This window comes from Cynocephalus volans, chromosome 9, assembly GCF_027409185.1.
Source record: "Cynocephalus volans isolate mCynVol1 chromosome 9, mCynVol1.pri, whole genome shotgun sequence".
Lineage (NCBI taxonomy): Eukaryota > Metazoa > Chordata > Mammalia > Dermoptera > Cynocephalidae > Cynocephalus > Cynocephalus volans.
In genome coordinates, this window is record NC_084468.1 from 69871465 (window position 1) to 69895758 (window position 24294).

The 24294-nt window shown below is 42.8% G+C and overlaps 1 protein-coding gene across 3 annotated transcripts in view; it reads right to left on the reverse strand.

The window, feature by feature from the left end:
- Nucleotides 1-1765: 1765 nt before the first annotated feature.
- Nucleotides 1766-24294, reverse strand: part of RASGEF1B (RasGEF domain family member 1B) — a 33870-nt gene continuing 11341 nt past the window's right edge. For all 3 annotated transcript variants that reach the window (XM_063107886.1, XM_063107884.1, XM_063107885.1), the window contains 6 exons: nt 21540-21619; nt 20375-20470; nt 15854-15949; nt 15379-15502; nt 5058-5130; nt 1766-1834 (listed from right to left, as the gene is read on the reverse strand). In XM_063107886.1, coding sequence (XP_062963956.1) covers nt 1810-1834; nt 5058-5130; nt 15379-15502; nt 15854-15949; nt 20375-20470; nt 21540-21619 — 494 coding nt within the window. In that variant the 3' untranslated portion in view covers nt 1766-1809. The remainder of the gene's footprint in view (nt 1835-5057; nt 5131-15378; nt 15503-15853; nt 15950-20374; nt 20471-21539; nt 21620-24294) is intronic.

Below are 24294 nucleotides of genomic sequence, written 5' to 3' on the forward strand. Positions count from 1 at the left end.
GCCCAGCCCATGCAAACAAACTAACCTGCGTTTATACTCCCAAACTCGTCCTTTATCTAACTCTCACACACCAGGCCAGTATTTCAATCCTGCTCTAAATCATCCCAGGGCCAGGTACCAGGCAACTCAAGACCACCTCATAGGCCAGAGCCTGTTGGGATGTCCAGACTTCCCAGTTCTGCATTGTTTCCCTTGCCCTGCCTCACCTTTCCCGCACTTTTCTCTTGCTCCTGCTGCTGCTGCTGCTGCCCGGCACTGGCGCTTGCCCTGTGGCCCTTCATGGTGTGGCGTGTGCTCTTCTCTTGGGTATAACGTATATTATTTACGTTACTTACAGGCATCAAAACCTAGCCCTTGATGTTATAAGCACCATGCTCTCACAGCCCGCCTACCCAACAATTCCATCCATATAAGAAAGACACCACAACTCCTAGCTGCAGAGTGTAAAATATATTGATGGCTGTAAAGGGACAACTTGGAGACATTTTAGGTCTGCTGAGATGACGCGCAGCATACAGACATGCTCTGTTTTTTGAAACTATGTCATTAAGTTTTCAAATACATCTCTGTTTTGAACATGGTGTTCTGTTTTTTTCATTAGCACGGATTACTACTCTACAATTTCTCCTAGAGTAAATAAATATAATGGCTGTTTGCAAAGCAACTACAGACTTATTTAGATGTTTAACAAGGTGAACTATTTCACAATTAGATCGACCATTGAGTTAACAGCAAGGTGTTTCTCATTTGTTTTGTTCACTGCTACAGTGGGGGGTAGGTGGTAACTTTTCCAATTTACTCTTTGTTTACATTTAGTCACCAACAGATGCCACAAAGTAATGAAAAAGAACAGTTGGTTAAAAAAATTAAATTATAATTATGTTCTGGTTTTCCCAAGACCTTTAAGGTCAGATCATTTAAATTTACAAGAGAGAAACATAATAGGCATCCTGGAAAACTAAGTAACAAAAAACTACTGAAAAATACATCTGTAGAATGCAGTGGTCAGTTGTAAACAGCTCAGAAGGGCAAAGAAACAAGTCCTTCTAACATGTCCAGCAGTCCAGTGACAAACTCTGCCTTTTTTTCCCCCCTAGTGGCTATTTTCCTACCACAGTGTTGAGCTTCATTATTATATTAAATAACTTACATAAGGGTAAAAAGGAGTTTGCTAACCAGCAGCCAACTCAAAACCTTATAGGAAGAGGGAGGAGAGGAATTTACAACACAGCACAAACTAGAGGGAAACAAAGTCCGCAGTCAGCATCCAACCAGTCTCCTCTACTTCTGGCAATACTGATTGAGCTGAGGTGTGGGGTCTAAATGGGGGGTTTTGAAATCCCCTCCCTCCTCTCCCTTTTTCATTTAAGTTAACAAAGAAACATGGGCTTCCTAAGAGCCAGCACTCAGCTGGGCAAGTCCCATTAGCAGCAAATGTTCAACCAAATAAAAAAACGCACACACAAAAGAAAACTCCATCCAGGTGCAGAGTTGTGATTCACATGGAAATTCCAGGAGATGAATCATGTGCAGAGCCGGGATCTTTAGAGGATTCTTTCTCAAGTGTCTTCAGCGAGCATTTCAGTCTCACAAAATCTGAGTCAATCTGTCATTGTGGGAAATAAGTTCCCCATCTGCTCGAGTGAGCTTGCTTGCTTTGTGGACCAGAGCACTCCGATGACTGCGGGGTCTTCATGATTTTTCCTAGTATGAGATGCCAGAAAACAAAGGCCAGCCCCTCAATGATGTGCATGAGGTGCAGTGACGGTGGCAGAAGCAGCAGCAGTGGCAGCAATCAGCTCCCGTGTGTTAAACTCTGCCGAGGAGGCTGGACCTGAGAAGTAAAACAAACAGGGTAAGACAGGATGTGACAGACTATTTGAACCAGGATTAAAATACCCTGCCTAATACAAATTTTATCTTTCCTACACTTTTAAGTTTGATTTAGATAGTTAAAACCAGGAAGAAAAATAAATAAATCAAGCTTTGGAGTCCTACCAGTTCTTTGGGAAAATTGCTAGTCACTTAAAACAAATATTTATTAAGGGAGATGGCAAAAGTTTTGTTTATAGATTAAGATTAATCTATATCTTGAGTGGGTTTATTTTAAAACAAAAACCCCAAATAAAAGATCATTCATGATAAAAAGTTTTAGATAAAAGGCCAGTCTCATCAGATGGGTTTACTTGTTGAAGATACAAGCATCTTCAACAACATATTCCATGACCATTGGGAGCATTTAAATAGTAGTTGACAAGAAAGGTGTCTGCCCTCAGAGGTGTACTGTCATTGCCATTGATGAATCTAAGTGTCTCCAATGAATGGCTCTGGGCCAGCAGGAAAAACATCCATGTAAAAATATCTTATTGCCTTCAAAGCTAATGTATATATACCAGTTTTCAGGTAGGTACTATCATTCTAGAATACTTAGTATTAGTATCCACTTAAAATATATGGTTTTGCAAATTTAAATAACCTATTTTCTTTCTCCTCATTGCTGTTGCTATGCTGGGCCCACACCTGCAGTAAGGTGGTGTCATGCTGCAGCACTGCAGGAGCATGGTGGCAGAGCAGCGGTGCGTGGACGCCGGCCACTGCTGGGGCAGAGGAGAGGGGAAGGCCCTGTGCCCACCCTCCGGGGGCTCATGCTGTAGCTGGGAAAAGAACCACATGCACTACACAAACAACACCTGCCTGGCCGCAGGAGGAAGACCGGGCCTAGGAGTGTCTGTCTGACCCAGGGACTTATCCTGGATGGAGATGGCCAGCGATGGGGGAGGCACTGGAGCTGTGTCAGGAGAATAGACAGGATGTGGAAAAGGCAGAGGGCAGGGCATGCATGGCTTACACACAGACATGAAGGAGAGTTTGTTCTTGAAGGGTCTTTTTTTTTTTTTTTTTGTCTTTTTTTGTGACTGGCCGCACCGCAGCGGCCATCCCTATATAGGATCCGAACCGCTGCTTGGCGGTGCCAAGCCACACTCTCCCGAGTGAGCCACAGGTTAGTTTCTTTGTTTCTTTCTTTTTTTTTTTTTTGTCTTTTTGGGACCGGCCGCACCGCGCTCAGCCAGTGAGCGCACTGGCCGTCCTTATATAGGATCCGAACCCGCGGCAGGAGCACTGCAGAGCTCCCAGCGCCGCACTCTCCCGAGTGCGCCACGGGGTCGGCCCCTTGAAGGGTCTTTAAAAAACAACTTTAACATGGAAACTATAGTCTTTTATACCAAAGAATATATCTTCACTGTGTTTACACACATATTTGCTTATACACCATTCCTTTTACTTGGGCCACTGCTAGTCCCCCAAGCAGTTCTTAGCAGCAGCATCACTACCGAGCACTTCTGAGTGGAGGACAACTGCAGGTAGGTTCATGGATTCGTGTCTCAATTTAAGCCAGTACACTCTCTTTTTCACCTCCTATTTCCAAATTCTCCACTACATTTCTTTGGTCACATTTCAACCAATCAAATGTTAAGTGCTGTTGTATGATGTGAGTATAGTACATACAGATATGGGAAGAGATTACACAATTCAGGCTTTAGCTTTTACTATCAAACTTTTGACCTTCAAACGTTTCCAGTCTAATCAATAATCAATAGGAATATGATATTTAAAAAAACTAGACAATTAGAAAAGAATTGTAGCTAGGTCTGAATTATTTTAATATGTCTGGATGTCATGGGTAATGCTGATAGCAGGTATCATTTATGCATAGCCAATTTGCTTACCAATATTTTTAAAAATCTACAAGAGAAATAATAATAGCTAAACTATACCCAGGTACCTCACCAAACTTACTATTTCTTAAAAATAGAAAGGGAGATTAGAAAGGAGAAATATGGAAGGCAAAATTCATCTAAAAAGGGCAATATAAAGGAGCAATTCCTAAATCTTTTATTCAACAAGATGTACACTTTGAGGCTCATGTTTTGCACATGAATAATACTAAGGAGTACAATAAATATCTTTTAATACAAACACAATGGAATATAAATTTTTAATTGAAATGTGCTATTGGCAGGCACAAAATCTAAAAAAAATAGATTTGGGCTTGAGCCCGGCAAGTCTGTGATCTTCCCATGCCTCCAAGCATTGGCCATACCTTCTCTGTGTTAGTGTCTGGGGATACAAAAAACATCTCCAATCCTTTACCCAGCACTGGCTCTAAGGATAACAATTCCAGTGCCTCTGAACCTCATGCCTCCTCCCTGAGAGGTACAAAGAAGAAGGCCTAAATTTTCCTTTGTAACAAACACAATCACACAAAACCAAGTATATCTTAGATATCCTGGTCATGAAATCTAGCTTAATTTCGAGTATAATGATGGCTCACAAATGACTCTGGGACCACAAAAGGAAGATGAGAAAATGTGCTTGTCAACCCCAATGCAAAAAGGTATACATTTCCAGAGTTTCTTAGTAGAAACACTATGACAGCAATTTTGATTATATTTTACTATATCTTGGGCTGCTTATGCCTATTAAAGTATCTCAGATGCTTAAAATACAAATTTACGCATCCTAGTAATGTTTGAAAATACTAATAGAATAGCGAAATTTTTAAATTTGAAGAAACTCCATATTATGTTTAAAGTCCCAACTCTCTCTGTCAGACCAAAGAGGGGACTGATGACATCTGGTTGGTATGTGATACACCCAACTTTACTGAGCCAACTGGTACTTAGTTCTTTTTTTAATCTTAGGTCAAATAAAATTTTAGTGTTAGAAGAACTATTCAGAAATAAGGTCTGAACTTACTAGCTGATGGTTTTTTTTTTTTTTTTAACCATGCCATGGGGTAATTTCAGTTCCTCATTCCATTAAATAATGAGAGAGAGAAAAAACTGAGTCACTATATATTGCCATTATAAAAAAAAATGAAAAGCAATAAAACCAAATGATGGCAATGAGAATTCTAAGCCACAAAGATTTGGTTAACAGGAGATAAGGTAAAGAGGACCTGGAACAGGTAGTCCAGGGCCTCCCATAGAAAGCCATGTGGCTTTCTTCAAGTAGAACCAACATTTTCTTTAGATTTGTACAGCGATGAGACCCACCTTAAAGACTTCCATCTGTCTTTCTCTACATGATTTTCAGGTCCTTCACTCTCATAAGAAGCCAAGTAGAGAGCTGCAGTCAACCAAAAGAAAGAATGCGTTAACACTGAAGCCATCTCCCGAAATATTACCCACCACCGTCCATCCCCTGTTCAAGATGAGCAAAACCCTACAGCAAAACACAGTCTTTAAAATATAAAATTATATTGGTAAAGGGCCACAAAAATCAACTACATTGTAAAAAATAAACAAACAACAAAAAAATTATAACTGAGAAGCTTAACTGTTTCATGAAGAACACAGAATATCACTTTGCATCTGATTTCCCATCTCAACAAAAACCGCAGGGGCCTCTAGCCAGACAGGCATTTAATTAACTAAGAATTTACGAGACGAAAGGCTTACAAGCCTTTTTTGCAAGCCATATGATACTGTCATACGCTCATAGTTATGTTCTCTAAAAAGAGAGAGGTGAGGTCCTTTCCTAGTTTTAAAAAAATTCTTAGTAAGTAAAATGCCAGATTTTCTAGGCCAATTTCCCACCTTTCTAGTATTTTTTTTCTTCCTTTTTAAATCAGAAAGAATCTTCATCTAAAAATGTAAAAACTTGTTATGAATCCTATTTACAGAGATTTAAAACAACCAAGTCCCCTCTGGAATAGATAATATCAATTCAAAATATTCTTCAGTCATTACTGTAAACTATCAATCTACTAGTACCAACCTACTATGAGAAATTGTTAGTTAATAGGTGCTATTGATTCCTATAATATTAGGATATAATAAATCAATAGAATAAATGCCCAAATCTTTTACAAACTCTAACTCTCTCTTCTGGTGAATTTTTTGTACACATATTCAATCACTTTTTCTGCCTCAGTTTCCCTAATGTTTAACAGGTCAAGACTTTACACTACTTTTTTAAACAGCAGGGGGTAGCAATGTACAGTTTTGGTTTTTCTTCCTGAACTTACTTTAACTACCAATATACTACAAAAAATCTTTATCTCCACTGAAGCAAGCCCAATCAAGAAAAAAAAAAATCCTTTAATAACTTTCCATTTGTGCTAAAAACTTCACAGATCTTGTATTGTAAAATATGTTTAAACACAGAAACACACTGTGTATGGGTGAATATTAAGTGGAAATATTTTAGAGATAAATCATAAGGTTTTTCTGTGCAACAGAAAACTTTTTCGATGGAACGGATCAGAGGACAGGCCTCATACTACTTGAGGAAGCAAGTGAAAGACTCCCAAAGTGGGTAGTCAGTCAGTTCAGGGAGACCCTCCCAAGGAACAGCGAGACCACGAAGACGGATGCAAACAGCAAGAGGTTTATTTGAACACACGGGTACCCGGGCGACACAGTCTTTTGGAAGACTGGCGCGCCGAGTGAAGCTCCTGGGTCCTTTTTATAGCAAAAAGCGCGGGTACAGAAGCGAGAAGCGAGTTTAATTGGTCAGTTCAAATAAGCGCGGGTACAGAAGCGAGAAGCAAGTTTAATTGGTTAGTTTAAATCAAGCCAGGGGTGAACTTCGGTCAAGTGGGAGTCCTTGAAACAGCTGAGGGGCACCCTGGAAACTGGTGGGAGTCCTTGAAACAGCTGAGGGGCACCCTGGAAACTGTTGGGAGTCCTTGAAACAGCTGAGGGGCACCCTGGAAACTGTTGGGAGTCCTTGAAACAGCTGAGGGGCACCCTGGAAACTGTTGGGAGTCCTTGAAACAGCTGAGGGGCACCCTGGAAACTGTTGGGAGTCCTTGAAACAGCTGAGGGGCACCCTGGAAACTGTTGGGAGTCCTTGAAACAGCTGAGGGGCACTCTTGAAACTTTAACTGACTTGTCTATTTCTGGGAACTATCCGCCCTTTGCCTCGGGCCGGGGCCCAGGTGCATAACCACAGATATCCTGTTCGTTATCTGGTCTCAACCTCAGGCTGTACTTTTCCTATGCTAGGGACTTTTAACCAGGGTAATGTTTTGTGCCTTGCAAAATGGCGTTACTACGGCTAGCTTAAAAAGTTCTTTCTTCATTCCCCCATTTCTTTTGTGGATAGCTCTAATCTTAGAGCGGAGTTAAAAGTTATTTTCATTATCTATAGTCTGATATTTTTGTCTAAGAACCAGGACCTTAATTGTACTCATCTTATCATTGATGAATTGGACTAACCTGTTGATGACACAGGGCCCCAGAATGAGCAACAGAAGAAGGAGTACTAGGGGCCCGGCGATGGTTGATAGTAGGGTAGTGAACCAAGGGGAGCTATTGAACCAACCTTCAAACCAGTTTTGATCTTTTTGGCGCTCTAACTGTCTTTTATCTAGTCTTTGTTTGAGTTTGGCCATGGTGTCTCGTATCACACCTGAATGGTCTACATAAAAACAGCACTCCTCTCTGAGGGCCGCGCAGAGGCCTCCCTCTCTTAAAAACAGTAAGTCAAGGCCTCGCCTATTTTGGAGTACTACCTCAGATAGAGAAGTCAATGAGTCCTCTAACTTGCTGACTGAATCCTGGAGGGCCCGGAGGTCAGTGTCCATGGCAGTCTGGAGCTCGGTTAGGCCCCGCTGGAGGTCTATAGGTCCTTTAATCAGAGCAGCCGAGCCGGTACCTATACCTGCCACAATTCCCAGTAGGACAGCTAGGGTAAGTGTGAGAGGTTCTCTCTTAAACCTGGGATGAGGGTTGTCATAGGCCTGCAACAAAGTTTCTTCAGGATGGTAATAGATGCGAGGAATCAGCTGAACCTGGACACAGAAATCCTTAGACTGATTAAAAACTGAGAGGGAAACGCAAGGGGTGAGACCGGTGCTGCAAGCCCACCAGCTATGGTTGGAGGGGAGAAGGTACTGATGGTCCCCGGAGGAATTGATGGATAGGGTCTGGTTGCAAAGATGTTGATGGGTAGAAGGTATTGTTCCTATACATAACCCTTGTCCTGTGACCTCTGTGAGAGTAAGCTTTCCCTGGGTCCCCCAACGGCAACTCTCGGCGCTGGTATAATTGGCCTCTCCCAAAAAGGCTATTCCTTCATAGTAGGGGGGGCTTATGGCCAGACAGAGCCAGCAATGCTCTGTGGCGTTCGGGTTGGTGGCATTTAGAGCTAGGAAGGCCCCCTGTACAAGACCAAAGAGCCTGTCACCCGTGGTGGGGGGTAGAGTGCCTGGTGATAGGAGGCTCTGTGTAGCCGTGCTCCTTTGTGCCGCGGGGGGTTGCCTGCTAGTCATTGGGAACAGCTTGTTGCTAGGAGGTCCCTGTTCTGCAAGGACGGGGTCGGGGCCCACTGCCACAGTTGGCATATTGGTGATATCTAGGCGAATGGTGAACAGTACACCTGGATCGTTTCCCGTCAAATAGAACCTTAGTCCCCAGGTTCTTCCTTGTGCCCAATCTCTGGAATTTTTTCCTTTCTCTGTGAATTTTATTTTAAGGGGGTTACACCAGCCGGAGTTGTCACAGCTTTTACTGCTACCGTTACGTTCTACAGTTATGAGGTCCCATGAGGAACTAGGTCCCCAGTAGACTGTCCCCGTGGTTTCACAACCCCATTCTTTGCAATATAGGGATTCCAGCCCTCCGCACCTTCTAGCTTCTGAAAGGGTCCGGCCATCCCGGGGGCACACGTAGAAGGGGGAAGCGGCAAGCCTGTTTCTAGCTCGGGGATAGCTGCACCCTGGGACCCCCCAGGTGATCTGATTATAAGCTTTTGTATAGTCTGAGTCAGGGGGTCTGATCTGGGCCTTGGAGGCCGATACACTGGATCCCGGGATATCCCAGGTTTCAATACCCGCCGCCAGGGCACATACATCAGGTTTAAGATCGGGCCACCAAGTCCAAGGCGGCTGGGTAGCCTGTTTGGTCCAGACAACTTCTCCAGTTTGGGACAGTACCTTCCAGGTGAGGATCACAGGCCGGTGGGGGTTCTTACCCGGTGGACTCATTTTTCCGCCGCCGAATACGCAGCTTAAGAGGATGATCAGTCCTTTCCAGCTCCCAGGTCTCGTTTGGTGCCGGGGGTGGTGCAGGCTTGAGATGGGAAGCATGGACCCAGGCAGCGATGCCATCAACTTTTACTGCGGTCGGGGTGGTCAGCAATACCAGATACGGGCCTTTCCACCGAGGCTCAAGGTTGCTGGGTCGATGGCGTCTGACCAGCACTCGGTCTCCGACCTGGAACGGGTGGGGGACAGCTATGGTACCGGGCTGATATGTCTCTTTGATCTGGTCCCAAATCTGGGTCTTCACAACTTCTAGAGCCTTTAAGTGGGTAAATAAGACAGGGAGAAAATTATCATCGGGACCCAGTGTTTCTCCCAACTCAAGTATGGGGGGGGGTCCCCCGTAGAGGATTTCATAGGGAGTTAGACCGAACTGGCCAGGGGTATTCCTGGCTCTGAACAGCGCTAAGGGAAGGAGGGCCACCCAGTCTTTTCCACCGGTCTCTAAGGCCAATTTAGTTAAGGTCTCTTTGATGGTTCTATTCATTCTCTCTACTTGACCTGAGCTCTGGGGCCTATACGCACAATGTAATTTCCAATTTATCCCCAGTTGTGTGGCTAGTCCCTGGCTTACCTGAGCAACAAAGGCTGGGCCATTATCTGACCCGATCACCTTAGGGATCCCGAAACGGGGCAGGATTTCTTCTAGTATCTTTTTACATACAGTCAGGGCCGTTTCCGTTTTGGTAGGAAAAGCTTCTACCCATCCAGAGAAAGTATCTACAAATACTAGCAGATACCTGTTCCCATACCGGCCAGGCTTTACCTCTGTAAAGTCTACTTCCCAGTATACGCCGGGTCGATCTCCCCGTTGTCTTTTTCCGGTCTCTCGGTAGGTGGTAGCCGCATTAGTCATGGCGCAAGCTGGACACCGATTGGCGACTTCTTGAACAGTGGACCGGAGGTTCGGGATGGAGAGGCTGGTGCGGCTTGCCAGTTGAAGGAGCTTTTCTGGTCCTAAGTGTGTTAGCTGATGTAACCGCTGAATGAATTCTTTTCCCTGGTCAGGAGTGAGCTCTCTTGGCTTGGTCCTAGCTTGAGCAGGCTCGATTGGCTCTTGAAGCTTTATAGTTTCTGCTAGCACCCTGACCGACAGGGCGGCTTGTTTTGCAGCCTCGTCGGCCCTCCGGTTCCCGGCCGCCACAGGGTTATTTCCTCTCTGGTGGCCCGGGCAGTGGATAATGGCGACCTGCTTAGGGAGGTAAATGGCCTCTAGCAGAGCCAGAATTTCTTGTTTATTTTTAATGTCTTTTCCAGCAGAAGTGAGCAGTCCCCTCTGTTTATATATTGCCCCATGAATGTGAGCAGTGGCAAAAGCATACCTGCTGTCCGTATAGATGTTGATGTTTTTTCCTTCGGCTAGGCGTAATGCCTGCGTCAAGGCTATTAGCTCGGCCTTCTGGGCTGATGTCCCTTCTGGCAGGCTGCTTGCCCATACCGTCCGTTTGCCATCTACGATGGCGGCCCCTGCTTTCTTCTTACCTTCCGCAATGAAGCTGCTACCGTCTGTATACCAGGCAGGCACTCCGGGCAATGGCTGGTCCTTCAGGTCCCGTCGAGTCCCAGCTTCTTCAGCAAGGATTTCTGAGCATTGGTGTACTGGGGTGGATTCTGACTCGACTGGTAGTAGGGTAGCTGGGTTCAGGACAGCAGGGGGCGCGAAAGATATTCTTTCGTTTAGCAGCAAACTCTGGTAATGAGTCATTCTGGCATTGGTCATCCACCGATTGGGGGGCTGCCGCACGATACTTTCGAGGCTGTGGGAAGCAATCACAGTCACATTTTGCCCCAAGGTTAACTTATCAGCGTCTTTGAGGAGGAGTGCCACTGCAGCAACCGCTTTTAGGCAGGTTGGCCACCCACTGGCCACTGGATCCAGTTTTTTTGATAGATAAGCTACTGGCCGTCGCCATGGTCCTAGGGTCTGAGTAAGCACTCCTCGGGCTACACCGGCTCTTTCATCTACGTACAGAGTAAATGATTTGGTGAGGTCTGGGAGAGCCAAGGCGGGGGCAGACAGCAAGGCTTTTTTTATGTGGTCAAAAGCCTTTTGATGCTCCTCAGTCCAGGTAAAAGGAATGTTTTCCCTTGTCAGGGGGTACAAGGGTGCAGCCAGGGAAGCAAACCCAGGAATCCAGAGCCTGCAGAATCCGGCAGTACCCAGAAATTCGCGGACCTGCCTGGGGGTTGTGGGAGTAGGGATCTTCATAACTGTAGCTTTCCGGGCCGGGGTCAGCCATCTTTTTCCCCCTTTGAGCAGGTACCCCAAATAGGTGACCTCTTTCTGGCATAACTGGGCCTTTTTAGCTGATACCCGGTACCCCAACTTACTCAGTTCCTGCAAGAGCTTTTGTGTCCCTCTTTTGCAGCCTTCATATGTGGGAGCTGCCACTAGGAGGTCGTCCACATATTGGAGTAATATGACCTGGGGGTTGAGAGCCCTAAAAGGAGCTAAATCTCGGTGGAGGGCCTCGTCGAAGAGAGTGGGAGAATTTTTGAACCCCTGTGGCAGCCGTGTCCAGGTCAGCTGACCTGTGTTACCTTTTTCTGGGTCTCTCCACTCGGACGCGAACAGTGGCTGGCTGTTGGGGTGTAGTCTGAGGCAAAAAAAGGCATCCTTGAGATCCAAGACTGAGTACCAAGTGTGACTAGGCGGAAGGGAACTCAGGAGGCTGTATGGGTTTGGGACTGAGGGATGAATGTCTTGCACCCTTTTGTTAATTTCTCTCAAGTCTTGGACTGGCCGATAGTCATTGGTCCCTGGCTTTTTTACTGGTAGCAGAGGGGTGTTCCAGGGCGACTGGCAGGGCACTAAGACCCCTAGGTCTAAGAACCTTTGGATGTGGGGTCTGATGCCTTCCCGGGCTTCTTTAGTCATTGGATACTGTCGGACGGCCACCGGTGAGGCACCCGATTTCAGCTCTACTACTACTGGTGGGACGTTATTGGCCAGTCCCATACCTGTCTTTTCTGCCCATACGGTGGGAAAAAGTTGGAGCCAGGATGGGTCGATGGAGGGAGAGGCCGGCTTTTCATACAGCCGGTATTCTTCTTCTAGGTTTAGGACCAGGCACATGGTAGAGTGATCTCCCCATGTTACTTGTGGGCCCTCTGTAGAAAACTGGATTTGAGCTTTTAGTTTGGTCAGGATGTCCCGGCCCAACAGAGGAGTAGGGCACTCAGGTATGACCAAAAAGGAATGGGTCACTTGCTTATGTCCGACCCTTAAAAGTCTCTGTGTGGTCCAGGGGTAGACTTTGCTGCCGGTCGCTCCTACTACGACTGTCCGCCTGGACCCTACCTTCCCCATGGGTTGGGTCAGTACCGAATGTTCAGCCCCGGTATCGACCAGAAACTCGATGGGGGTCCCCTCCACTGTCAATGTTACCCTAGGTTCGGGGAGGGGGTCCGAACCTTGACTCCCCTAGTCGTCTAGGGATAGAACCCTAGCTTTTTTGTCGTTTTTCTTTTTTCGGGGGCATTCCCTTGCCCAGTGGCCTTTCTCTTTGCAGTAGGCGCACTGGTCCCTGTCGAGAGGAGGCCTTTTGTCCCTAGGTGTCGGTCTTGCCCGGTTGCTCAGGGTCCCTTTCTGCTTATCTGTAAACCCTTTATCACTTACTACTGTGGCCAAAATCCTAGTTAAATTTTTTTCTTGGCGTTTATCACGCCGCCTCTCTCTCTCTTCTGTCTCTTTTTTTTCTCTTTCCTGTCTTTCTTCTTCTGTTTCTCTCTTGTGGTACACCTTTTCTGCCTCCTTTACTAAGTCTTGTAAGGAAAAGTCTTGGAGCCCCTCTAGTCTTTGTAACTTTTTCTTGATATCTGGGGCTGACTGGCCGATAAAGGCCATGGCAACTGCCGCCTGCTGTCCCTCAGAAGAGGGGTCAAACGGAGTGTATCTCCTATATGCCTCCATCAGGCGTTCCAAGAAAACCGAGGGGGGTTCTACCGGTCCCTGCAAGACCTCTCTTACCTTAGCCAAATTGGTGGGGCGCCGGGCTGCCCCTTTGAGACCTGCCACTAGAGTCCGGCGGTAGACCAGAAGACGCTCCCTACCTTCGGCCGTGTTGTAATCCCATTGAGGTCGATTGAGGGGGAAGGCCTCATTAATGAGGTTCTCGAGTTGTGTAGGGGCCCCGTTGTCCCCGAGAACGTTCTTGCGGGCCTCCAGAAGAATCCTTTCTCGCTCTTCAGTGGTGAAGAGGATCTGGAGTAGCTGTTGGCAATCGTCCCAAGTGGGCTGGTGAGAGAACATAAGGGACTCAAGAAGTCCCGTGAGTCCTGCTGGTTTTTCAGAAAAAGACGGGTGGTTAGACTTCCAATTGTAAAGATCTGCTGAGGAAAAAGGCCAATACTGTAGAGGGACCAAGCCATTAGGCTCAGCTGGGGGCCCTATGGCTCGGAGGGGCAAAGCTACGGTGGAGTCAGGACCGGAGCCGTCTCTCGGACTGCGAGGTTGGCGGCTCCTAGTCCCCGCAGCCGGTCCCTCAGGGCTAGGATCACCGGGCGCTCGGCCTGGTGCCGATCTGTTTCCCTGAGGGGCCAGAGGGGGCAGCGGGGCCGCCGGGTAAGGTGGGGTTTCAGAGAGAGAAAATAGGTCATCTGGTGTCGGGAGGACGGGGGGTTGGGGAGGGGCGGAAGGCTTCCTTGTAGGTGGCCTTTGAGTATTTTCTGATCCCGAAACAACAGCGACTTTGCTGGAGGGTGGCACCCAGGGAGGGGGATTCTGGGCGAGGTCTTGCCATACCACGACACAGGCAACCTGGTCCGGGTGTCCTCCGGTCTCCTGAAAAACAATCTTTTTAACTGCAAAAATGACAGTAAGATCAAAGGTTCCCTCTGGCGGCCAACCTACGCCGAATGTGGGCCACTCAGACGAACAGAAAGTCTGCCATTTTCCTTTTTTGATCTCCATGGACAGATTGTGAGCCCTGGCTTTGACATCTTTCCAATGATCTAGAGTAAGGGAGAGGGGCGTAAGGGCACTTTGCCCCATCTCGAAAATTTCCAATAGGGGAACGACGACGCAAAGACCTATCACAACTAAGACAAAAAGAAACCAGAAACGGCGACGAGACCGAGTGCCGTAGAAATAGAAGAAAGAGTCCGATGGCAGAGCGCGCCTCCCGAGACGCGGTGAGACCAAAACACAATAATCCTCTGCCAAGGGGTCCACCAGGCGTCCCTGGTCCTCCCCTGATCCTGGGACGTCTCCCAGGATTGCCGGGTGGCGAGCCCCCGAACACGTCTGTTCGCTACCCGCACTTCGCTCCCAGAGCGACTAACCCGGAACAAACTGAAACCAAAATGCGCGCACTCAGAAAGACAGTCAGAGTCACAGGATTAGACACAGAAACGAGACACAGAAACGAGACACAGAACGACTGCTGGCCAGCTTACCTCCCGTTGGTGGGTCGGTGGTCCCTGGGTGGGGGTCTCCGATCCCGGACGAGCCCCCAAATGAAAGACTCCCAAAGTGGGTAGTCAGTCAGTTCAGGGAGACCCTCCCAAGGAACAGCGAGACCACGAAGACGGATGCAAACAGCAAGAGGTTTATTTGAACACACGGGTACCCGGGCGACACAGTCTTTTGGAAGACTGGCGCGCCGAGTGAAGCTCCTGGGTCCTTTTTATAGCAAAAAGCGCGGGTACAGAAGCGAGAAGCGAGTTTAATTGGTCAGTTCAAATAAGCGCGGGTACAGAAGCGAGAAGCAAGTTTAATTGGTTAGTTTAAATCAAGCCAGGGGTGAACTTCGGTCAAGTGGGAGTCCTTGAAACAGCTGAGGGGCACCCTGGAAACTGGTGGGAGTCCTTGAAACAGCTGAGGGGCACCCTGGAAACTGTTGGGAGTCCTTGAAACAGCTGAGGGGCACCCTGGAAACTGTTGGGAGTCCTTGAAACAGCTGAGGGGCACCCTGGAAACTGTTGGGAGTCCTTGAAACAGCTGAGGGGCACCCTGGAAACTGTTGGGAGTCCTTGAAACAGCTGAGGGGCACCCTGGAAACTGTTGGGAGTCCTTGAAACAGCTGAGGGGCACTCTTGAAACTTTAACTGACTTGTCTATTTCTGGGAACTATCCGCCCTTTGCCTCGGGCCGGGGCCCAGGTGCATAACCACAGATATCCTGTTCGTTATCTGGTCTCAACCTCAGGCTGTACTTTTCCTATGCTAGGGACTTTTAACCAGGGTAATGTTTTGTGCCTTGCAAAATGGCGTTACTACGGCTAGCTTAAAAAGTTCTTTCTTCACAAGCACTAAGCATTTATATACTAATTTCATAAATATGGGATTTGGGGACACTGGTGGCAGCTCCAACTAAATGGCCTCACCATCTTCACTGAACACTGGCACTGTGAGCAGATACTGCAGGATCTTCCGGTCCCTCTCAAATGGACACTCCACTTGTTTCCATGTCATAAATTCACTCACTTGTTTGGCCAGTTCCCAAAATTTCTGCAAGAGAATAAAAAAGAATTTAAAGGCAGTCATCAAAAATTATGAGCTTGGAAGAAACAATTCCATTTAAAATGCTTCCTTCTGGTCTTTCATCTTCTGAATTAAATACATTTTTTAATTTAAAGAAAATAAAAACTATAAAAAACGTACTCAGGTTCCCTCAAATAATAATGGTACAGCTACTCTCTTCTACTAGGTATTGTTAATTTCTTACAAAATAGTAGGGAAAGAGAAAATTTGTTCTGAAAGTGCAGAATCAGCGCTGGCTGCCTGGTCTGGGATGCAAGGTTGGAGAAGCTGCTCCTCTCCCTGTGCTCGGATTTTTGTATGTTCCTTTATCACACTCACCTCAAAATTGACGTGGCCGTTTGGAAGGCGGTTGGCACAGCCCTCATTGAGGAAATAGATATCTTTGATTAAGAGACTGAAGAATGGTATCACAATCTAGATAAAACAGAAGAGTCTGGTCTGTCTGGGCAAATAAACATTTAGCCTCTTGTCAAATAGTTCAAGAGATTAATGAACAACATTAATTTTGGATTACACGAAAGGCCACAATGAATTAAGGTACAATATTCTGTTTACCTTACATGAGGGCATTTTCCTCCCTTCCATAATTTTGCTTAAGATGCAAATGCTATTAATAACCAAAACATAGCAAGGACTAGTGGCATTGGGAAGTGGATCGGTTAGTGCTTTTCCTTCAGTTTTTTTTCCTGTTTTTCTCAATTCATGAGCACATAATAAAATCTGAAAATTTTAGCGATGATAAAAGGAAAAATACCTAAAAGAACTTTTGTTTTTCATTTAGCAACCCCTTCCTTAGAGCAAAATATTCATAGAATACCTATCACTACAGGTATCAAGATGTTAAGATGTGTGACCCATCTCCCTGCTAGAATCTATACTGCCATATCATTTAGATGTCTACATTTTAGATGAACTTTTTTTTAGATGAACAATTTTATCTTACCCTTGAAGACATTGCTCAAGATAATGTGAGAGCTCAGGGTTTTAGGCCATAGTTGCTACAAACTTCCTATTGAGTAAACCTGGCCTGTGTTTGACGAGTTAGCACCTGCTCTCATGGGAAATCACCTAAGAAGTACCTTGCACAATATGTTGTAAGATAGCTGTGCCCCAAGTGAAGGAGGAATATAAATGTGTACATTAAAATTAATGGTTGTTTAAGAAACAATAAACTTTCCTTAATAATACTTTCTTGCCTCTCAACTCTTTGGTTTGATGAGATGATATTAAATTAATTAATATAAAATAACACTCTCTAAGAAAGTACTCTAAGTCCTCCTAAACCCATAATGAACAGGGAACAAGGCTCAGCTACAGTAACTTTCACTTTCTCTCAAATGCCATCATTATTTTTTAAGATTCTAAACTTTCTACAATGCAAATAATGCACCAAACACAGACTGTAGGTCTATCTTGGTTCCCCAAGTTCAGGTTTTTGAAATTTCCTCAGCCTATGACTCATGTGGCACTTCTATACTAAATGAATGGGCAAACATACTTTTTGGCTCACACACACAAAATAAAAATACTTAACTATCAATTTACTTCTACAGAGAAATTCAGATTTCCCCTAAAGTCATTAAAAAAAAAAAGTTTGATTATTTGTTTCACTGATCTCTGAAAATAAAATAACCAAAGTGAATCTTCAGTTTCAACAGCGCACTTGAATATACTTTATCATTTATGTCTGTGGAAATCTCTAGAGCCAAATTTGTAAAGATTTCATTTCCTCTCCTAATGTTATTGGCTATTTCTCTATTACATTAGAACTAAGTAGCCATAGTAACAATGATAAAAGTACACCTTAACTTAGCCTCTTTGAAAGACTACTTATGAGTGGGAAGTGCTGGGCTCTGGACTCTGTCAGACATCAATTTAAAATGTGGCTCCACAATTTACTAGTGGTATAAACTAGGAGTTGGCAAAATGTGACCGGTGGGCTTTTCTTGTATGGCCTTTGGAACCACACATTCTACATTTTTAAGTGGTCAGAAAAAAATAAAAAGAATAATATTTTGTGAAGCATGAAAATTATATGAAATTCAAATTACAATGGCCATAGAGCTTTACTGGACACAGCCGTGCTCATTCATCAACATACTATGTCTGTCTGCTTGCATGCTATTATATCCAAGTTAAGTATGTGCTTACAAGATAATAAGGATATATCATCATAAGATAGCCCCAGAGAAATAAGTACAAAATTATAATCAAGATGTAATAGTGTAACAGCTTTGTATAGTGTAACAGCTTTTAAGCAAGAACTTTTATTTCTGTGCTCTCTTCTTTGGTGCTGGGACGTGAGATTATGTGGTGCGGATCATGTACTGTTTCACACTGATACTTCAACTCTTCATATGTTCATGTCATGTGCCTCTAGCTAGATTATAAATTCTGACTACACTTCATGAGATTTGCGCATTCACTGGTGCCTGCAAGATGCTCTGCTATTAATTGTCTGAAGCATTGTTCAAAGGAAATAGAAATATAACCAATCTCACTTAGGATGCTTTACTTCTCTGTTCATTATGCAAGGAAGAAGTCTCACATGCTTCTTCAATTTCTCATTCACTAACAGATAATTCCCTTCAGATCCACAGCCCCTATACAAATCTAACATGGTAAAAATCAGAAGATTATAAGGACTTAGGAATTCCATGAGCTAAGTAAATATACAGGTTACTAGTAGAAGAGAGTAAAAATCTGGTTCTTAGAAGGTCTTGCCAATGATGTCTCAAGTGAGAAGATTTCTCAAGTAATTGTGTTTTCCAATTCCCTTTCAAAATATTCTTAATTCAGAGATTCAGCAACTATACCTTAAAGGTATTATCAGTTCCACACCTAGAAATGAATGCTGATGATCAGGGACAAGTTCACAGGAACAGAATCAGAATGGCAAAAGGATTGAAAACAACACAATCATGTGAGGAATGGTTAAAAACCTAGAGACATGAATACCCACAGAAGAAAATAGCTACTTAAAGAACATTTAAGGGTTCCTGTGTAGAAAACAGATTTGATTTGTTCTGTAATAGGTACTAGAGATGTGCCACTTTGACCATGCAAACTTGAGATTTGAGAAAATATCAAAGATCCTATTACTTTGGTTATGTTGCCACGAAGATTGTAAAATAGGAAATTACTTTGGAATAAAGAAAATTTCCCCTCATCTCAAAAAAGGAAAAAGAATCCCAACTTTCTTGAATAAAAGATGGATTTAACCAGAAATGTTTTCATTTTGAAGACTTTGAGACCAATCGTGAAAAAGAAACAGCATTTTTTAAAAAGTGGTTATGATTTCAATTTGTTTTATGAACTACAGAGTACAATTCATATGCTCACATAGAACTGGTTTTAAAAAATAACAAAATTAAAGCAGACAGAATTTATAAATGATGTGAACGGTAAATACTTGGGACTTTTTCTAGAATAACCTGTTAGAGTCCTGCAAGTGAGATGTTTCTGGAAGGCTGGACTTCAGAACGATTTGGCCAATGCTGCAGCCCCCTCCTAAAAGATACGATTCTACGGCCTCCTCGCAGGGGTAGAGCCTACCAAACTGTCACTGAGAGCCATACAGAGCCCTGCATCCAACACAGAGAGAGGTGGATGAGCCCATGTGCAGTTTCCAATGTCTCCTTGCACTTAATGGGGTTGGGATCCTCCCATGCATGTGCTGATTTTCTGAAGCTTAAAAAAACCTCAGATTAGATAGTTTCTCAGTCTAGTCACAGGAATACTGGGATTTAGGCAAGTAAAATTTATAAGCTGGTAAACTCTACCAGGCAGAAAAAGAGATGATTATCTCTGTTATATCCTCTCGCTGACCTCGTAAATTTCTTTATTAAAAAAAAAAAAGTTAATGTATTGACGATCTCTCTCAAACATTCTCAGAACTGATATTTTGGCTGAAAACAAATTTAGCATTTTTTAAATGTTTGATTTTGTGTTTCTTTTCATTTTAGATCACTGAGGCTAAAGCTTTTGGGGGGGAAGTGACTGAGATGCCATGAAATATTTTTTTACCCTCATTTTCCTTTATTCGTTGAAGATACAGTTTAAGTTAAAAGAGGGACAGAATCAAAACTGAAAATAACCTCCATCAAGTAGTGTTCATAAGCCCATTTACCATAACCAGTTATTTATTCTCAAATAACAGAATCACCAAAGGTCAAAACAACTTATCCTTCCTCTGTAAAAACATATGACACTAAAATGTGCCAAAAAGGGACCCTCAGAGTCTACAGAATGATAGATCCAGGAAAGTATTAACTTGTTTAAGAGTAAGGGAGAGTGAATAAGGATCATTAATTTCTCAGATATCACCCCTGTACTTGTTCTGCCACCCGCACATCCAATTAGTAATAGCAGGTCTAATGCTATAGTAACTAACCTACTTTCAGAAAATAAATGACTTAACCATGGGAGGCAAGCTAATTCTTTTAAGAGGAAAGGTTACATTAAGTCAGTTACCTTGTGTAGAACTTAAATGTCTATTTTCCATGAAACCAAATTACTCTCTAATAATGCTCTTAGTCATCATAACATATGACTTAATTTACTGCTTGAAACACAACTAAGTCGCATTACCGAATAATCTTTAGGTGAGGTAATAACATGGTAATATACATTTGCAAAGTTCTACACCAGGTCACCTTTCCCTTTCCATGGCTCAATTTTCCTGTAGCATTCTCCTTCCTATGTGGCAAGTGATAAAATTTCTATGTCTCTATCTTAGATCTGAACAGGTAAAAGCAGCTCAGTGTAGTAGTTCACACTGCATTTCAGTGTAAAACATGGCAACTCTACCATGAATAACACATTACTTTAAGTACATACCTTCTCTCTGCTACTGTGAGCAGTTAAAGACCTTTGTGCTGCCCCACGAAGAGCTGTTCGATAATTATAGAAATTGCTGGAAGGGTCCATCTGATGCTGGAGATAAGAGAGAAGATATTATTTACTTCTCAACTATAGCAAGTATACAAGATCACATATTTAATTATGCATAAAAATTCAAAATAAATTAGGGAACACATTAGGAATGTGATTTATATCTCTTTTCATACACACTCGTGTACATAAAACACATTAAAACACAAATGTTTACCTTCCTAAGGTTTAGTTTATTTATACAAGCTGATGTCAGCTTCTATAATGTTAAACGTAAACCAAATTCTTTCTAGACTACTTATTGGGATTAGACCTAAATCTGAAAACTAAGCCAAAAACAGCACTAGAAAAATTCCTGGTTTCATCTGATGGTCAGTGGGCCGGGTGATGCTAAGCGATGTATAGTGATCCAGCACTTTGTAGTAAACTTATTCTTTGCATTTGGTAACAAATCATGCACAAATAATTGAAAGCATACTGCTTTTCAAGAAGGAAAAAAAATTAGATAATTTGAATAAAGCATTACATAATACATCTAATGATAATTTCTAATTTGGGAGAAAACTTGGGAAAGAACACTTTCTTATTATGTCCAAAGATAGTAGATTCAAAGCACCAACCCACCAAGGTGATACTGAATTGATTATGATGCAAACACACATGGCCTTGCGCACAATTCCTACCATCCTCAGAATTACATGGGAAGGGCTTTTTCACAGGTTAGGTAAATTTGCTGCAAGGATTGTGAGTAAATGTTTCTGTAAGGATGGGGACCTCCTCCCCTGGGACAGTGTAAGATAAAGGGAGCTAGAAGACACACAGGGAAGTAAAACTCAACTGTTCAGGACCCAGTTTCCATTCTGGCATACAATGTGATGTGACTGACAGGTCACCATTGCCCTAGTCAATCCAAAATGGACACCTCTCTCTATAAAAGGACTAGTTTACAACCTGATTTATCTCCCCTTCCTCCAACACTAATCCCTTTCCTTTCCCTGGGTCTGGAAAGATAGATGGCTTCTTCTGCCTGATCGAGAGGCAAGATCACACAGAGGAATTCCACTTTCAGGTGTAAAATGTGGCTTAACAGCAAAACACCAGCTTCACATACCTCAAGAATGTCAAACTTCGCAGTCTTCACTTTGGCCCAAGTTTTTTTTAGTCGAGAGACTGGGCTCATATTCATGCCAGCTTCCCATTAAAACAGAGGGAGAGAAAAAAAGAAAATTGAAGTAGAGAAATAAGAACCTAACTTATACGCCTAAAAAAAAGTGTTCATTACTAAGGGTAAGAGTTCTACAAATTATTAGTAATAAACTCAAATTCTACAACTTTCTTTTTGCAAATTCTCCCTAAGCCCAGAAACAGCATAACTACTATCAGTTACTTTGAGCAGAGGTGAGCAGATTTTTTCTGTAAAGGGGAATACAGTAAACATTTTAGGCTTTGCAGGCCACATGGTTTGTGTCACAACCACAAAACATTGTCATTGTGGTGCAGAAGCAGCCATAACCTAATTATGTAGATAACTACATAAAAAAATGAGTGTGGATGTGTTCCAGTAAAACTTTATCTATGGGCACTGAAATTTGAATTAATATTATGTTCACGTTAGAAATATCATTATTTTTCATTTTTTAAATCACTTAAAAATATAAAAACTATTCTTAGCTCACTAGCCAGAAAGTAACCAGTGGTGAGCCAGATGTGGCCCTGAGGTTGTAGTTTCCTAAACCCTTAAACTAGAGCTTAAGGTGTCATTCATGCTTTGCCTATACTATCTCATATATTCCTTCAGCACTCTTACAAGAATAAGCTGAAGTTCTAGGGGGTAAGAAATTTTCCCAAGGTCAACCAGCTAACAAATAACAGAGATAGATGCTCATACTGATTTGATTCCATAACCCACACTCATTCCAGCACACCGTGCCACCTCCCCTCAATGATACTTTACATACTACAGTTATTTGGAAAAATATTACCGTGGCTGTTCATAGAGAAAAAGAGTCCACCCCACCCTAAATGAGTCCATATATATATTAATTCCATGCAACCAACATTCACATTTTAAGGACCAGAAAAGGGAGACTTCTTTCAACTTGAGGTAAAATTTACATTTAGAAAAATACAGAGATCTTAAATATACAATTAGATGAATGTTAACAAATGCATAAGTCCAGGTATCACAACCCTAATCAAGATACAGTAAAACATTCCATCATCCCAGAAAGTTCCCTTGGACCCTCTTGTGGTCAATCTCCATTCCCCAGAGAAATCAGAACAGTGGTTACCTGTCACCACAGATTAGTTTTGTCTGTTCTAGAACATCATATAAATGGAATCATACTGTATACACTCTTTTGTGTCTGGCTTCTTTTGCTCAACATAATGATTTTTAAATTATCCATGCTATTTATATGTATCAATTGTTCATTTTTATTGCTGAATAGTATTACACTGTATGAATATATCACAATTCCTTTAGCCATTCACTTGTAAAGGGGCATTTGGGTTGTTTCCAGTTTGGGGCTATTATGAATAAAGCTGCTTATATACATTCTTGTGCAAATCTTTCTGTGGATATGTTTACATTTCTGTGGGGTAAATATGTAGGTGTGTGGAATTTCTGGATTACAGGGTAGGTATATGTCTAACTTTATTTTTATAAACTGCCAAATGGTTTTCCAAAGTAGTAGTACCATTTGATACGCTCAACAATAATGTATAAGAGTTCCACTTGCTCCACATTCTCAGCAATATTTGGTGTAACCAGTCTTTTTCATTTCAGTCATTCCACTGTGTGAAACGGTATTTCACTGCAATTTTAATTTGTATTTCTCTGATGACTAATGATGTGGAGCACCACTTTATATACTAATTATCCATTAGCATGTCTTCTTTTGTGAAGTATCTGTTCAAGTCTTTTGCCCTTACTTTCATGGGATTATTTGTCTTCCGATTGATTTGTGGAACTCTTTGTAGTTTCTGGATACAAATTCTTTGTCAGCTAAATCACAAATATTTTCTCCCACGCTATGGCTTGCCTTGACATTTTCTTAATGGAATTAAGACAGAAATTAAGTAATCTTCTATTACCTAGACAGTGGGCCTTTCAGATCCCTAATTTTGATGATCTTTCTGTTCACTGTTTTCATGGAGTCAGTTAAATAATGAGTTGAAACTTGGCCAGTATTTTTATGGGGGAGACAAAGAGGAAATGATATGCAAACAAAATGGAAAAAGGACTTGGTGAAAGGGGAGATTTATAAGAATCAAGATTATTGAATTAAATTTGATAGATTCTCTAGCTTCAAACTGACCCCGACTATTTTTTTCATTCTTTTATTCAATGTTTACTGAGCGCCTACAATTATTTGTCACATAAACTAAGACACTTTTTAATAAAAAAGCCATTATTATCAATGATTATGTCTAGACAACAGGTATAATCTGGGACAACCAAGAGATATTGTTATCACACGCCCTATGTTTATAGAATGAATGGAAATAAACAGGGTCTCAGGTTAATATTCCCGTGATACAGAGGAGCAAGTTTGTATACTAGAGTAATAAGGTCTGCAGGTGATAAGTAGTAAGAGCAAGGACAGTCAGAAAATATTCCATTTTCTTAGAAATATTGTTCATGCTGATGGAATCATTTAATGTGGTCTCAGACCATGTATTTCTATAATGCTTGATACACAAGCTGCCCCAATATGTTAAAAACCCTTTATTTTGACAAATATCTCACTCATAAGCTTTTATACACTAATATTTATCTAAGGATAAATTAAAAGCATGCCATGAATTCTTGCATACTTAAGAAAGATTACACTCACTTGCACCAATTTGACTAACGCATTCTG